Source organism: Camelina sativa, chromosome 10 (assembly GCF_030686135.1).
Source record: "Camelina sativa cultivar CO46 ecotype springtype chromosome 10, ASM3068613v1".
NCBI lineage: Eukaryota > Viridiplantae > Streptophyta > Magnoliopsida > Brassicales > Brassicaceae > Camelina > Camelina sativa.
In genome coordinates, this window is record NC_141889.1 from 9882065 (window position 1) to 9897421 (window position 15357).

General features: G+C 33.1%; 3 protein-coding genes and 2 long non-coding RNA genes across 7 annotated transcripts; 3 read left to right on the forward strand and 2 right to left on the reverse strand.

Moving 5' to 3' along the window:
* Positions 1-345: 345 nt before the first annotated feature.
* Positions 346-1448, reverse strand: LOC104718384 (uncharacterized). The gene is made up of 2 exons (XR_756378.3): positions 769-1448; positions 346-593 (listed from the first exon to the last, which is right to left on the reverse strand). It is a non-coding gene; the product is annotated as an uncharacterized LOC104718384 (long non-coding RNA).
* A 2697-nt stretch (positions 1449-4145) lies between these two features.
* Positions 4146-6105, forward strand: LOC104718385 (uncharacterized). Of its 2 annotated transcripts, none has more exons than XM_010436125.3 (5): positions 4146-4739; positions 5100-5177; positions 5394-5475; positions 5579-5721; positions 5825-6105. In XM_010436125.3, the coding sequence occupies exons 1-5, from the start codon at positions 4464-4466 to the stop codon at positions 6032-6034; spliced, it is 789 nt and encodes a 262-aa protein (XP_010434427.3). In that variant the 5' UTR covers positions 4146-4463; the 3' UTR covers positions 6035-6105. The 2 variants fall into 2 exon arrangements, 1 of the variants encoding a protein (XP_010434427.3); XR_015568702.1 differs by having other exon boundaries at positions 4268-4739; positions 5394-5447.
* A 2194-nt stretch (positions 6106-8299) lies between these two features.
* LOC104718386 (long-chain-alcohol oxidase FAO4A) lies at positions 8300-13156 on the forward strand. Its single transcript, XM_087469524.1, has 3 exons — positions 8300-8744; positions 10529-10798; positions 11309-13156. Exons 1-3 carry the CDS (start codon positions 8475-8477, stop codon positions 13082-13084), a joined length of 2316 nt encoding a protein of 771 aa, XP_087325650.1. The 5' UTR covers positions 8300-8474; the 3' UTR covers positions 13085-13156.
* Positions 13157-13529: 373 nt separating this feature from the next.
* On the forward strand, positions 13530-15245 carry LOC104718388 (protein MODIFYING WALL LIGNIN-2). Its single transcript, XM_010436127.3, has 3 exons — positions 13530-13942; positions 14034-14245; positions 14797-15245. The coding sequence occupies exons 1-3, from the start codon at positions 13853-13855 to the stop codon at positions 15143-15145; spliced, it is 651 nt and encodes a 216-aa protein (XP_010434429.1). The 5' UTR covers positions 13530-13852; the 3' UTR covers positions 15146-15245.
* Positions 13743-15178, reverse strand: LOC104718387 (uncharacterized). 2 transcript variants are annotated; one of them, XR_756379.3, is made up of 3 exons: positions 15074-15178; positions 14894-14969; positions 13743-14316 (listed from the first exon to the last, which is right to left on the reverse strand). It is a non-coding gene; the product is annotated as an uncharacterized LOC104718387 (long non-coding RNA). The 2 variants fall into 2 exon arrangements; XR_015569311.1 differs by lacking the exon at positions 15074-15178 and having other exon boundaries at positions 14894-15029.
* Positions 15246-15357: the final 112 nt, after the last annotated feature.

The window sequence follows — 15357 nt, forward strand, 5'->3', positions numbered from 1 at the left end:
TGACGAAACTGAGAACTCTTTTGACTAAATTGCTCAAATCTACTTCCCATTACACTTGAGCACAAAAGTCTACAACTTTTGGTTTACTTTACAGTTTACACATACATAAATAGTGATTGTACACATTGTAATTCAGATACAAAAAAACAAAAAAAAATCTGTATAGAACAAAAGATACAACAAGGTACACACTGCAGTGAAATGCATAGTCTGAGACTGTTTCAACCTATATAGATATTTAATACATACACATGATTAAATCAAACAAACAACCAACCAACCAACCAACTTTATAAGTGGCATTTAAAACTATGTTGTTTGGTTACGTTTTAGTTTCCACTAACATCATTAATTGCACAATTTATTCCGCACTAACGGTAGTAGTCGAATTGGTTCTGTTTCTTTACTACTTCCACAATCCACACCATTTGTTCTCTATAACAAATTCAGAACATTACATTATCTCAAAATGGAAAAAAAAAAAAAAAAAAACACTGAAACACGAAATAAAAGAATCTTCTTCAGTTCACATGTTTCCAATAAATCTTCTCTTCATCTCTTTTGCACAACTAACTTAACTTAATCATCGTCATCTACACAGACACACACACATAACGTACTGTTAATCCATAATAATTCCTCCACTATTATCAAATAATATAACAAGTTAACAACAGTGTCAAGAGAATAACCGGTATAATAAACCGGACAATAGATTCGCTTCACAAAACCCAACAAAATTTGGTATAAATGAGAGTTGACTTTTACCCTTTTTACGAGTTAAAATCGTTCACTTTGAATCTCATCATCGTTGTCGTCGCAACCTATCCAAAATTAAAATAAACAAAACAATCAAATCATAAGAATTAACTGTTACAACAGATTTAATAAATCTTACAACTAATTACACCAACAAAATCACTATCATCATTTCAAAACCATAGATCTTTAAATTCAAAACTAAAACAAAGATTCCAACATTTGGGCCAACAAAACAGAGATTAAAGATTTTTAAAATGGTGAAATCAGATCAACAAAACAACAGATTTAAAGATTTCAAAAGCTATAAAGATTTAAAGAAAAAAAAGAATGTAAAAAAGAAGGAGATATATATATATATATATATATATATATTTCCAGATCTGATTGGATAAGCGAGTATGGATTAGTGCACGGTCGGGCGCTCCGATTCAGTTGATGCAAGGCAGGATCCAATCCCTGCTCACAAACCAATAAAGAAAAAGGGGGCACGTGTGGCTGTGTCAGCCAAATTGGTTCCCGACCTGCACCAAGCGAATCCGAGCCCGACCGTGAGAGTTGAGTGAGACTCTCTCTCTCTATTATCATCCTCAGAGAGAGAGAGAGAGAGAGAGAGAGAGATTTAGGTTTTTTTTATCATGTAAGAAGAAAGAAAGAGAGAAAGAAGGAAGCCCTATGAAAACAGAGACAACCTTAGCCTCAGCTGTAGTAGGGTATTTATTACAGGTTAAGACCACTCTTTCACCGACACGTGTTCTTCTTCAAAAAGACATCTTTGCTTTTCACACTGTTGGATGGGGGGATATGATAAGAGAAGATGAATTCTCCGACCTTTGTAGATTTCTATGTGAAATTACGGAAATGCCATTTAGTGTGATATGAAAGTATAAACCACGTGAGCGTGATCTGTACTGTACTTGTCACGTGGACTACTTCTGGGTGTGGGGTGTCTCCCCCCCCCCCCCACTTTTTGACTTTCTTATTATGTTGATAAATTCTTTAACCTTTTTTTTTTTGGGTTTGCCTGCAAAATAATAATCGGTTTAGTGGGTACTAATCTCTATCGGAGATATCGCTTTAATGGTTTTAAAACATACAAAACGATAATTAATATCTAAAAATATTATTTCGAATTTTATTTATATTCTATTTCTTATGTTTTCTAATATTTTATTATTGTAAAAAACATTTCTAAAGTTAAAAATAAATAGTTATCATTTTGTGTTTCATTCAGAAATAATATTTCTATAATAATTTCGCCAAAGTGTGGCAGGTATTGAACGACTAAAAAAGTCTATTTTTATTTATTTTCTTTAAAATGTTAATTATTTATCGTTATATTTTTCGGTTAGTAGTTTTGTTAATTTTTTTGTCGTTATATTTTTTTTTTGTCGGTAGTTTTAGAAACCCTAAAAAGTTTAACGATTCTTAACAGTCATCTATGATTTCCAATAACCATATTCTGTTCTTTTTTATGAAATCAAAGATATCGTTGTTTTTTAAAAATAAAATGTGTTGCATGTTTTCCTTGAATATCCATATTACACATTTTTCTTGAATAAAATATGTCGCACGTTAACGAAAAAAATATATATTATATATTATATATCAATATATGAACATTTATTCTCAAATATTTACTGTATAATAACACAAATGTTATCCCATAACAAAATCACTACAAATCATTGTATTCCTTAAATTTTATTTTAGATATGTCCTTGCATTATATAGACAATGTAAGAATGTACCACATTACACATTAATTTTTTTTTGAATTTCAAAGTTTTTTTTGTTAACAATAGGTATTCTCGCTCTGATTGTACTCTTCATATGATTTAATGGTGATAGTTTCTGATTTCTCTCCTCGTTTCGGTTATATCTTTGTTCATGTCAATGTTGTAGCCGGTTTGTTTTCAGGTTTATTTCTCTGTACAAGATTTAGTTAAGTTTTTTAGCTCTTTGTTGATGTCTTCAGGATCTTATGAAAAGTTAGTGGAAGTGTTTATGATTTATAGATTATGTTTTAAGTTTTTAAAGTTTGGTTGTTTCTTCTATTGTACGTCGCTTTTTTATTTTATCTGCAATTTAACTTTTTATTTTTAGAGTTTTGTTTTCGAAAATGAGATTTTGCAAGCTACAAATTTAACTTTTTAGTTTTGCAAGCTAAAGTAGATTATATATTCCCTCTGTTTTTAATCTGACTTTTAGAATTGTGCATACAAATTTTAAAAAAAATGTTTAATTTTTTATTTTAAAACAAAAACATCATTTAATATATACATAAACATGAGTCAACCAATGAAAAACAAATTTACATAATATAAATTATTAAAACAATTAAAAATTAATTAGTTTTGCATTGAAAATTTGATATTTGAAAAGATCATCCAATGTTAAAGATATTTTTTCGCTAAAAGATCAAACAAAAATCATCGTATGTATTTCATTTTTAGGTTTTAGTAAAACTCAAATGATAAAAAAAAAAAAAAAAATTTAGGTTTTTGTAAAACTCAAATGATAAAAAAAAAAGAAATTAGTAAAGTTGTAAGAGAGAAGCACCTTAACATTTAATTAATAGTTAATCCTAAATGCTCCATGACGAAAAAGAAAAGCCTAAATGCTCCATAAATGAATTTATTGTAAACCGTCCCATATATTTTTTAGACCAAAATGAATAATCTTTAGTGCTCTTTATATCCGAATATGCGGAGAGATTAGAACAGAGGATATTCAGAAAATTGTTAGTATTGAATTCATGAAAACATTAATGGTCACCAAATATTCACGTTGAAATTATTCTTCTATTAAAAATACGAAACTAAGAATATGATTCTATTTCTGTGATAGTAGACATATGTGCTCAGTCTATTTCGTTGTATAGCTTCTAGACCATTCTAATGAATATGAATATGAATATGAATATGAATGTGAATGAGTTATGGTATTTTTGCATTCTTTTACGGCACCGACAGTTTCATTTTTTGTTTTTCCATCTTCAAACTGACAATTCCCACCACCCGTTACATAATTTTCCGCTACACTTTTTGACCATGCAATGCAATACTTCCAATTTCTGTTTTGAAAAAGTCTGAAAAAAAACTCATAAAATAGTTTAAATTTTATACATTTTCCATATGGGAGTTACATAGAAGTTTACGTGAAACCGAGAAAATGATTATCTTTTGGAATTTTGGCTATATGCAATTGACTCCGGTTAATTAGTCTTTTAAGGCTTTGTTTCTTGTAATTCACGAGCATGAAAGAAACAAACATCTAGCCACACACACACAAAAAAGGGTGACGATTTTTTTTTAAAAAAAAAACCAAAAATATATGAACACCAAACAAGTAAACCGGTTTATACCAAACCAAATAAAAACGAATGGTATTCGGTTTGACACTTAATTTACAAAACCGGAAAAATCAAACCAAAACCCAGTCTGGGACATTCCAAATTAAAGTTGATAGCGTTTGTATTAAAAACGCGTCTGCGTTTAGATAGTTCAAAGATATTATTTTGTTGGGAGAAAAAAAAAACGCGCGTGATTAAAATGTACCGTCCAAGTGGATTCCTAAGAGACCGTACAACTCTCACTCTCTCACGGCGGCGCTATACCAATCTCCTGACACGTCTCTTCTCCTTCTCTTTTTTTAACTCCCCCGAGCTCCCTCACACCTGAACCACGACTCCAATAGCAGCTATGACGACGTCGTGCCGGACCATTAACGCAAATGCTATCGCCGCACCCTCTCCTTCGGTTATGATCTTTCGTAGTGGCTTTCGCGATTTTGTCCCGATTGTCAAATCAAGCTCTCGTGGCTTGAAACTACCGTCGAGGACTTGGAGTTTGAGTTTTAGGTCTCCGGGGAGATTGTTCTCTTCGCGCGTTGCGTCTGCTTCTGCTTCTGCGTCTGCTGCGGCTGTAACATCGAGTTCTACGAATAGATTTGAAGCTTTAGAAGAGGGGATTGAAAAGGTAACATTGGGTTGATTCCAGATTAATTGAATCGCTGATTTAATCGATACAAAATCTGATTTTTTTTTCTTTATTTTAAACTAGGGATTTGAATGTGTGTGTGGTCACAGTTTAAAGCTGAGATTTTTATAGGGATTTGAATGGCTCTGCTCATTGTTTAAAGCTGAGGTTTTTGTATAGAGATTTGAATGGGTCTGTTCATAGTTTAAAGCTGAGCTTCTTCCAAAGCTCATCAAATCAGTGATTGATGTTCAACAGAATCTTGGAAAAGCAGAGTTTTTTTAGAGATATGAATGAATGGCTCAACGATTTAGAGGAACTGACTCAATTTATTGCGTGATTTCTTTTCAAATGTTACAGGTCATTTATAGTTGTAGATTCATGACGTTTCTTGGAACATTAGGATCGTTGCTCGGATCGGTTCTCTGTTTCATCAAGGTAAAGCCACTGCAGCTTATTTTTATCTCCTTGCTCTGTTTGGTTTAAGCTACAATTAGATCAGACAGTGTTGAATATGCATAAGCTAGTTCTTGTCCTTATTCTTTTTGGTTCTTCAGAGTGTAAAAATATCTTTCTATTTGCAGCAACTCACAGAAGTAACACATTGTACTTTAGTTTCTATTCTGCTGACTTTTTAACATTTGATCGGTGCAGGGATGTATGTATGTTGCAGACTCGTTTTTGCAGTACTCGGTGAATCGTGGGAAGGTGATATTACTTTTAGTTGAGGCCATAGGTTAGAGTGTTTTATATTTGTTTCAGCTTAAGAACATTATATTGTACGCCTAAAACCTTATTGATGTGATGCTGATGCTGATGATATATACGAATATTTGTAGATATATATCTCCTAGGAACTGTGATGTTGGTATTTGGACTGGGACTTTACGAGCTGTTCATTAGTAATCTCGACACTTCAGAATCGATTTCACACGATAATGCTTCCAATAGATCGAGTCTCTTTGGCATGTTCACCTTAAAGGTTTGCTCCTTTTATAAATCAATCTCCATCTATATAAAGTGATCAAGATCTCATTTTTGGTTCATAGTAAAATATTTTTCCAACGGTTAATTTGTCCCTCCAGGCGAGACCTCAATGGTTAGAAGTGAAATCGGTTAGTGAACTGAAAACGAAGTTGGGACATGTAATAGTGATGCTACTGTTGATTGGTTTGTTTGACAAGAGCAGGAAAGTAGCCATAACTTCAGTCACGGATTTGTTATGTATCTCTGTCTCTATCTTTTTTTCTTCTGCTTGTCTCTTCTTGCTCTCTAAGCTCCATGGGTCACATTGAGTTAATGGTGTTGTCCCTTAATAAAAGAAAACTTTGTATATGATGTGTATAATGTTTTTAGCAAAGCTTCATTTTCTCTTTTTTTTTTTTTTTTTTATATACTAATTTTTGGTTTATAAAAAAAAAGAGAGAGAAAAGACCTACTTGTACGTCGTCCGTACTTGTATCCCTTACTTGAATGAATACGTCGTTATACGTATCCTAAGCTTTTTGTACTCTGTTACCTTCTTCATTTAATGGTTAATCAAATTAAGCATAAGACATCAAATGATTTACAGAAAGCCATTATATGACATTTTCTTTAAAAGCCTAAACGTAAATTACTAACTAAACCCAAAAATTGTTGCGGAATAAACAGAAAACTTGAACCAGACGTTATCTTTAATCAGTTAATCGGTTGAGAGTCGTATGTCTTGTTAAGTTTTTTTTGTTTCTTTTCAGCCAAAAACTTTTTTCTTTTGTATCACAGGTATATGTGTTCAACTCTTTACAGAAATAATCTTTCAAAATTATAATATGTTCAAAATTTGAAATGATACGGGTGACAATACATTAAATGTGTAAAGATCTTTAGCAATCAATCATATCAGAATTGAAGTCTTTATTATATACTCCCTCCCTTCAAAATATATGATGTTTGAGATAAAACATCGTATATTAAAAAATATTTACTTTTAAAAAGTTTAACCAATCATAAACCAAACTGCATAATAAAAAACTTAACAATACATTTCTAATTGGGTATGAAATTATGAATAAGAGTTTCCAACAACCCTACCCGCACCCATAAGTATATCGTCCTCCAACTCCAAACTACTCATATAGTTATTATCTCTTAAGAACTCGGAACCAGTTGATCAAGATGAATAAATACCCAATCGGAAAGAAACTCTTTTTTTTTTTTCGAAACTTCTACGCAACAATTAACGGAAAGTATGGTGTCTCTGTCACTGTGAATGTACAAGAGTGCACACTTCTGAAAGAAAACATTAAGCACGTTCAAAAATAGGAGATCATAAATTTTATTAAATTCCATCTACCAGTCAGCAACTTGCATTGGACAATCGATTCGATGATATCAATGCAACTATAATTTACATTAAAAAGGGTAAGATAAACCTCTAAATCTGGGGGAGGAAATGAGAAACTTATAATGAATGATGATAAACTTATAATGAATGATGATATTATGGAGGACAGGTATTGTTAACTGTACTGTCTTCTACATTCAATTCTTTTGTTTTTGTCTCAAAAGGGTCCAGTTTGGTACCTTGATCACTCAGTGGTTGGGCCCTTTTATGATCTCTGCACTTTCTAATTGATTCTATCATATTAGTGAACATTGATGAAATTGATATTAATCATTCAACACTACTATGTTTTTATCATTCCTTTTGATATCTTGAGTCATTCGCACATGGGTGAATCAGACATTCACTTATTTACTAGTTAATAATTTTAATTTTTAGTATGATAATCAGCTTTTATCATATAAAAAAATTAGAACAAAGATATGTGAGTGTGATAGAAACAAAAACGTTTTTACAAGTGAATGTAACAGAAACGTTTGAAAAAAGACCCAAACCAAAATGAAACAGAAACGTTTTGTTATTCGTAGACTCACCGAACTATATATTATCTTTCTATATATATCACATGTTGTGATCCATATTTTGTAGCCGATGATATAAATCATGTCATGAGCACTTAGTAATCACTTGAAACACAAATCTTTACGTAGTAGGAACTACTAGTCGTCGTGATTCTGTTCTTGATTATTTATTACAAGTAAAGTGGATATGTATTAAAGAATTTAATACTTCTATAACAACTCGTATGAAAAAGTCAGAGGTAAATATACTGATTTTAGAAAGAGTAAATTACACTCCATCTGAGTTAATACCATCCTATGATTTCTTTTATTTTTGTTTGTGGATTTTAGGATACATACGACTACGAATGACAAATAAGATTTTAGTAATAGTGTACATATATCTATAAATATCAAAATTTAAATTTAAATATAAACGTAAGATAATATGTCCTTATTATTAATATTTCAGAAAGTTTGACTAGTTTAACAAAAATAAAAGGCTTGACTAAGAAAGATTAGTCGTAATTAGTGTTATTTTAAGAATGATATCCATGCTTTCTATAAAAAGAAACTCACAAAAAGAAATATTTAATATATTGTGAAAACATAATTGGCAGCAAACCTGTGTTCTGTTCTTGCCTGGTATATATCGGAATTTTCCTGCTGGTACCAACCTATTTGATATGGTTCATGTATCATTTGATATACATACATACGTACACATAATATATTTATACGCAAGTATGTTTGTAATTAAACCCCTTGGTCTCTATATAAATAAACACGACACGACATATATATATACTTCAGTACTAGACACAAACTTAAAGGTAAAATATTGAATAAATGGAGAACCAAAACAAAAGCTGTCTTCAGAAAGATCCAATGTCAGAGGCCAAATTATACGTAGAAATTGGAAGCCTCCGGCAGAGAAATGATCAAACGAAGCCGTTTTGTGCAAACTCATCACTGACGCAGCGTGAGATGGAATCTCTAGTGGCGATCTGCGATACCTTGATACCCTCCATCGACGGCTCCGGAGTAGGACACGTGGATGATGATTCCGTCGCTGAGTATTTCTCCGCCTCCGCTTCTCAGACCGGAACTCCAGACCGCGTAAGTGCTATTTACATACATGCATGGCCATATATATATAGAAGATATCTACATAGATGATAGATCCCAAATATATACACATGCATGAACTCATGAACATATCATATATAAGACACATATGCTTCCTCAACTTTTTATGCACATAAGTTTTGGTTGTTTTTGTTTGTAATCTTTCTCGATCAATGTTTTTAAAATTAAATTTGTAGGTGTTTACAAACGTTAAACCTTTTTTTTCTTTCTCAAAAGTGATTCATTTCCAGGTTTCGACAACGTTAAACAACAGTTTTTACTGGTTAAACTATATATAATAATTGGATTACATGAAGTGTTTAGCAACTAGAGATTTATATATTGAATCTGTGTGGGTAATTCCGTAATTATAGTTGCATATTGCATGCATGTGTCAATCAGTACTTTTGTCGCTAAAAGAAGAATCAGTACTTTAGATGACAACAAAAAATCAGTACTCTCAGTGAAAATATAGGTCCGAGATATTTCGAGTACACCTAAATTCCGTCATCACGCTTGCCAATGATGCCAAATATATCTCACAATTAAATTCCATTTTTTTTTTTTTGGTTAATTCGTCTACTTTTTGCAACCATTTATTCGTTCCATATATGTATGATAATTAGATATAGGGTATTAATATTACTCCGATGACCAATTCAAATATTCCTTTTCGTGTCATAATTACATTGACAAGTAAGAAAGTCAAAATAGATTGATACTTATCTTGTTTACTAGTCAGTCTACTACGATGTTAATACTTATTAATTATTGGTCTTGACTTGAGTCAATGTGAAGATTTTTTATTTATTATTAACTGATAATGCACTATTAAAAAAATCAGAGAATTCACATTACAATTATAAAACTTTCAGTTAACCTAGGCGGTGGTGATAAATAAAAAATCTCCATCATATCAGTTAATAATGATTAATGAATCTGTTCAGTGTATAAATTCCTTAAACCTGATTAGATAGTAGTCGATTCAGAGACTGCCATCAACATATCCACTCGAATTAGCGAGACTGGTTTGACCATATAGTTTTGTGGGCGATCCATAAAATAAGTAAAACAAAAGAATCTTGGATTGTTAATGAATTCAAATTTTATGTTATTGATTTAGGATTTAGAAAGAATTTTAATGACTTTATGTTCTTGCTGATTGTTAGAATCATAGAAAATTGAAAGTTAAAAATGAAAGATTCTAAGAGATTGTTTAGGAAGTTTTTTAAAATCTTGATGATTTGTTTTTTCTAATCTTGTAAAATCTTTCTATTTGATGAAAGAGTTTTCATGACTTTTGTTATGAAGGAAATGATATAAAATCCTAAACCAATAACATAAAATTTGAATTCATTAACAATCCAAGATTCTTTTGTTTTACTTGAATAACATAAAACTTTTAATGACTTTATAAAACTCTTAATCCAATAACACTAGATTTATCAAGATTTTAGATAACTTTTTACAAATCCACAACCAATAACACCAAATTTTTAAAGAGTTTTTAAAAGTCTTGATTGAATAACAACATATTTTACCTAACTTTTAAAGTCATTAAAATTCTTTCTAAATCCTAAACCAATACCTCCCCCTAAGGAGCAAAAATATTTAGGGTCCAATTGTTTCAAACAAATACAATAGCAATATAAAAATATTTTTATGCTAAATCTTTGTATGAAAACTGTTAAATATTTCTTTCTGATTCATATAATTTTCATCATTATTATTTAACCGTTTTTATTTAATTAGATCATAAATTCACAATAATATAGGTGGCAAAGTTAATGAGTGAGAGACTTGACCACCCGAAGAAGTGGATACTAAGAGTTGCATTGTGGTTTCTCTCCACTTGGATCGGAAGTTTCATCTTGTGCGGTCGGAGAAGTTTCACCGGCGAGTTTCCTTACTTCCGGATATTCTGCCGGCTGCCGGCAAAACAGAGAGAAGATGTTTTGCTCAATTGGTCTGCAAGCTATTTCTCACTCCTTAGAATGTTCTTTAGGTGCATCAAACTTATCTCTGCCCTTGTCTTCTTCACTCAGGTAAATTAAACTTAAATCTTTGTTACTCATTACAATTTCTTATTTCTTAGTACTATATATGTACTCCTAATGTTTCTTTAAGTTTTATGTTTTTTACACACTATATTTTTCAATATCAAGTTTAATCTTACTCTACTAACTAATTAAACTTATCAAGATATTTCAGATTTACATCTTATTCACTTCACATAGTATGCGAATATTATAAAGCAAAATTTTACATAGAAGAATTTAACCATGAAGTCAAGGACATGTGTGAGTTGGTAATGACCTGGACATGAGTGATTCTTAAATTTTGAGCCAAAATGCAAAATGTCTATGTGACCATATATGGTAACGAGGTCTATATGGCCCAACCCAATTATTTACGTGTGGTGGACCTGTTAAAAAGTATTCTTCAAAGAGACTCATTACACGATGTATCCGGGAGGAACTTGTCAACTGCTGACAACTGATATACCATATAACTTCTAAAACGAATTAAATTTCTAGTGATTTAATAACTTTCAGGTCGATGGAAAAGGAAGGAACTTGTCTTGGAAAGCAATTGGTTACAATGGACCCAACTTAGATAATAGTGATCTTCAAGAAGAACTAAATGAGAAGAAGAAGAAACCTGAGGAGATCTTTGGACCACTTTACAATGGGATCGTCGATCTCAAAAGCCCTAGAGAAGTCGTTACAAAGAAGTTAACCGATCGTGGGTTCACAGTTTCAACTCCAAAAAAGAATCCAAAAGGATCATCTCTCTCTAACCGGGTGATGACAATCCGATGTGATGCTGTGGTGGTTGGGTCCGGATCCGGTGGAGGAGTGGTAGCCGGAGTATTAGCCAACGCGGGTCACAAAGTGTTGGTGGTGGAGTCAGGAAATTACTATGCAAGAAGCACACTTTCTTTACTTGAAGGGCAGGCTATGGAGGAGATGTACTTGTCCGGTGGGTTGTTAGCGACGTCTGATATGAACGTAGTGGTTCTCGCAGGGTCCACGGTCGGAGGTGGTTCTACAATCAATTGGTCCGCCTCTATCAAGACACCAGAACATGTGATGAATGAATGGGCAGAAAAGTCCAAACTCGAAATGTTCGGAAGTGATTCATATCGAGAGGCAATGGATGTTGTATGTAAGAGAATGGGTGTTCAATGCGAGTTTGTAGAAGAAGGGTTTAATAATGAAATATTGAGAAAGGGTTGTGAAGAATTAGGGTTACCGGTGAAGAATATTCCGAGGAATGCTCCATCCGATCATTACTGTGGGTTTTGTTGCTTGGGATGCAAGAAAGGTCAAAAGCAGGGGACTTCAGAGACTTGGCTTGTAGATTTAGTTGAATCTGGTAATGGTTTGATCCTTCCTGGTTGTGAAGTGATGGAAGTCTTGTACGACTGTGAACAGGGGAAGAAGAAGAAGAAGGCTAGTGGAGTTTCGTTTGCGTTTGGAGAAGAGATATACGTGGTGGAGTCTAGAGCGACGGTAGTGGCTTGCGGTGCACTTAGAACGCCGCATCTGTTGAAACGCAGCGGTTTGACGAATGGTAACATTGGGAGAAACCTTTGCCTACATCCTGTTGTTATGGCTTGGGGATGGTTTCCAGAGGAAGATAGATGGCCGGAGAAGAAGAAGATGAGCTACGAGGGAGGAATAATGACCGTGATGTCTAGCGTAATCAATTCAGAAACGCAGAGTTCATATGGCGAAACGGTGATCCAGACACCTGCTCTACATCCAGGAATGTTTTCAGGGATCACTCCTTGGACATCAAGCAATGATTTCAAAACCCGAATGCTCAAATTCTCAAGAACCGCACACATTTTTGCGCTTTTGAGAGACAAAGGAACCGGAACAGTCAATTCCACGAGCTGCATTGACTACAACTTAAACGATGAAGACGAAGAGAGTCTAAAGAAGGGTCTTGAGAGAGTCTTGAAGATTCTGGCCGCATCCGGAGCTGAGGAGATTGGGACACATAATTTAGAAGGTAAGAGTTTGAACCTTAGAACAGCGAGTGCCGTAGAGATTGAACGGTTTGTGAGAGAAGAGAGTTCAAAGCCGTTGAAGGATTTGTCAGGGCAGTTATGTTCAGCTCACCAAATGGGAAGTTGTAGGATGGGAATTAGGCCAGAGGAATCCGCAGTGAGGCCAACAGGAGAGACTTGGGAGGTGGAAGGCTTATTCGTAGCGGACACAAGTGTTTTTCCGACGGCTTTAGGGGTTAACCCGATGGTCACCGTTCAGTCTATTGCTTATTGTATTGGACTTAACGTTGTTGATGTTCTTAAGAGGAAGTAATATATATGGTCTCATCTGTTTTAAATAGAACATAGTTTTATGTTTAAAAATGAAATAAAATTTCTTTCACAAGTACCAATTAGCGATAAAATCAAATTCTTTTACACAAAAAATTAGTATACAATAGCAAAATTTATCAATAAGAAAACAGAGATGAGAAAAATGGATAATACTTCCTACACTAGTAGGGCAATAGATGATATGAAATACAAATCAAACAAAACAAAACAATAAAATATAGAAAAAGTTTCGACTCTTTAACTAGGGAAGGCTTAATCTATACTCAAGTCATATAGACCATGCCATTATTATGCTTTTGTTCTTTTTATAAAGGTCACACTCACACATTGACCTCGCCTTTAGTAAACGCAAATCATATCTGTTTCCTTAGAATGGTTTTGGAATATATATAATTTAATATTATAGTAATATTCTCCCCTCTTTTATTTCCATATTCATCAAGAATTTGCTCCACATATCCAAAACTTAAAGATTTCTGTTGAACTTGTATTATACGCCATAATCTATTTTCTTTAAAATGGTTTGGAAAAATATCATTTGATACAATCAAGAATATTCTCCTCTTTTCCTTCCTCAATAAGAAGTTTCCTCAAGCCTATAAAATAAAATAAATATAAATGGAAAAACTCCTGAGAAATTGACTCAAACAATTTAAAGTATAGCATTAATGTTGTAGAATTTTATACATATATGTAAAGTGCGTCCGATTGATTTATTCCATTAAGGCAAAAAAAAACATTAGAAACTATGCACAACCTTTATCTCTACTCAGTCGTGTTCTCTCTTGGTCTTGTTACCTTCATCACATGTTTCGCCGCCGAGTTCAAGAGAACGAAGGTACGACATAAACTAACTTTTTTTTTTGTGTGTTTCTTAATCGACAAAATCGAAACAAGTTTTCTGAAATATTCCAATTGTGTATATATAGAAAGAAGATATTCGATGGGACAAAGAGAGGAACTGCTATATACCAGAAAGCCAAGCATTTGGGCTCGGATCAGCTGCTATTCTTTGCTTTTGTCTTGCTCAGATCGTTGGAAGCATAGCTGTCTTCCGAAATCACCGGACAAGAACTAAAAGAGAAGATGATTACAAGATTACCGATCTTAGTTTACCCACCGTTCTTTTGCTCCTTTCCTGGTATGATATTTTACTCTCTTCTTTTGTTCGTTTTGGTTCTCATCTAATCTAACCAAGAATCCCCGAAACACCTACACAAATATCCTCGTACTGAACTTGTAAGTATGAGTGAGTAATTCGGTTTGGTTTTTCTGGTTTGATATAAACTAAAACCAAATAAAACCATTTGTATATTGGTTTGGTTCGCTACAATTCCGGTTTGGTTGTTTAAGTTGTGTTTTGGACTAGTTCGGCTTTAGTTCAATAATAACTTAAATATATTATGAGTTCATTAATATTTTACTTGTGTTGTATGAATAAAAAGTAAAATTTAGACTGTTTGGGTTAGGTGACACTAAAATTGGTTTCAAATTTGTTTCTTTGTTTGGATTTTGAAAATAAAAAACCAGTAGCCTTATAAACTTCGGTATTGTTTCAACTAAATCATTATGTTTGGTTCAGTTCGGTTCGATTTTAAGGTCGAGAGTTTTATATGTGATGTAATATTCAAGATATAAGAAAGAAAGGATCTCTGAGTTCTTATTTCTCTTATCTTTCTTACTATGTGTCAGGTCCAATTTTGTGGTAGTGGTTTTGATTCTGAGTACTGCAATAAGCATGAGCCGAGGTCAAGCTTACAGAGAAGGATGGCTCGAGGGAGATTGTTACCTGGTCAAAGACGGTGTCTTTGCAGCTTCAGGCTGCTTAGCCATCCTTGGACTTGGAGCCTTGACCATATCAGCCACTAGGATCAAAGTAAAGAAACAACAACTTGTGAAAGTCTTAATCAAAGACCCAAACCAAGAACAAAAAAGATCAATAGAAGAAGAACAAAAACATGATGAGTACCAAACAAACAAGTCAGAAACTGTCGTGTACTTGGTGGAAGAAGCGTCGTCCACTAATATAAGCAGAATATAAATAAAATAAATGATGTAAAGCAAAAGGAGAAACAAAGGATTTGTTATTATTTACAAAGTTGTATATAGTAATTATTAATTATTAATTGGTTACGCACTTATATTGGGAATGTTCAATGGACATAGCACCCATCAACCACTTAAGGTCACAAAGGATACCAATTAAAGAGTGTCGTGACAACTTGTGTATAATAATTATACATCATATATGGT

Bases quoted from the DNA above. Each gene is read 5' to 3' on its own strand.
- LOC104718386 (XM_087469524.1), top strand. From the start codon at position 8,475: ATGGAGAACCAAAACAAAAGCTGTCTTCAGAAAGATCCAATGTCAGAG. The intron at 8,745-10,528 runs GTAAGTGCTATT...ACAATAATATAG, and splicing joins AGACCGGAACTCCAGACCGC to GTGGCAAAGTTAATGAGTGA. The intron at 10,799-11,308 runs GTAAATTAAACT...AATAACTTTCAG, and splicing joins CCCTTGTCTTCTTCACTCAG to GTCGATGGAAAAGGAAGGAA.
- LOC104718388 (XM_010436127.3), top strand. From the start codon at position 13,853: ATGCACAACCTTTATCTCTACTCAGTCGTGTTCTCTCTTGGTCTTGTT. The intron at 13,943-14,033 runs GTACGACATAAA...GTGTATATATAG, and splicing joins CCGAGTTCAAGAGAACGAAG to AAAGAAGATATTCGATGGGA. The intron at 14,246-14,796 runs GTATGATATTTT...ACTATGTGTCAG, and splicing joins GTTCTTTTGCTCCTTTCCTG to GTCCAATTTTGTGGTAGTGG.
- LOC104718385 (XM_010436125.3), top strand. From the start codon at position 4,464: ATGACGACGTCGTGCCGGACCATTAACGCAAATGCTATCGCCGCACCC. The intron at 4,740-5,099 runs GTAACATTGGGT...CAAATGTTACAG, and splicing joins TAGAAGAGGGGATTGAAAAG to GTCATTTATAGTTGTAGATT. The intron at 5,178-5,393 runs GTAAAGCCACTG...TGATCGGTGCAG, and splicing joins CGGTTCTCTGTTTCATCAAG to GGATGTATGTATGTTGCAGA.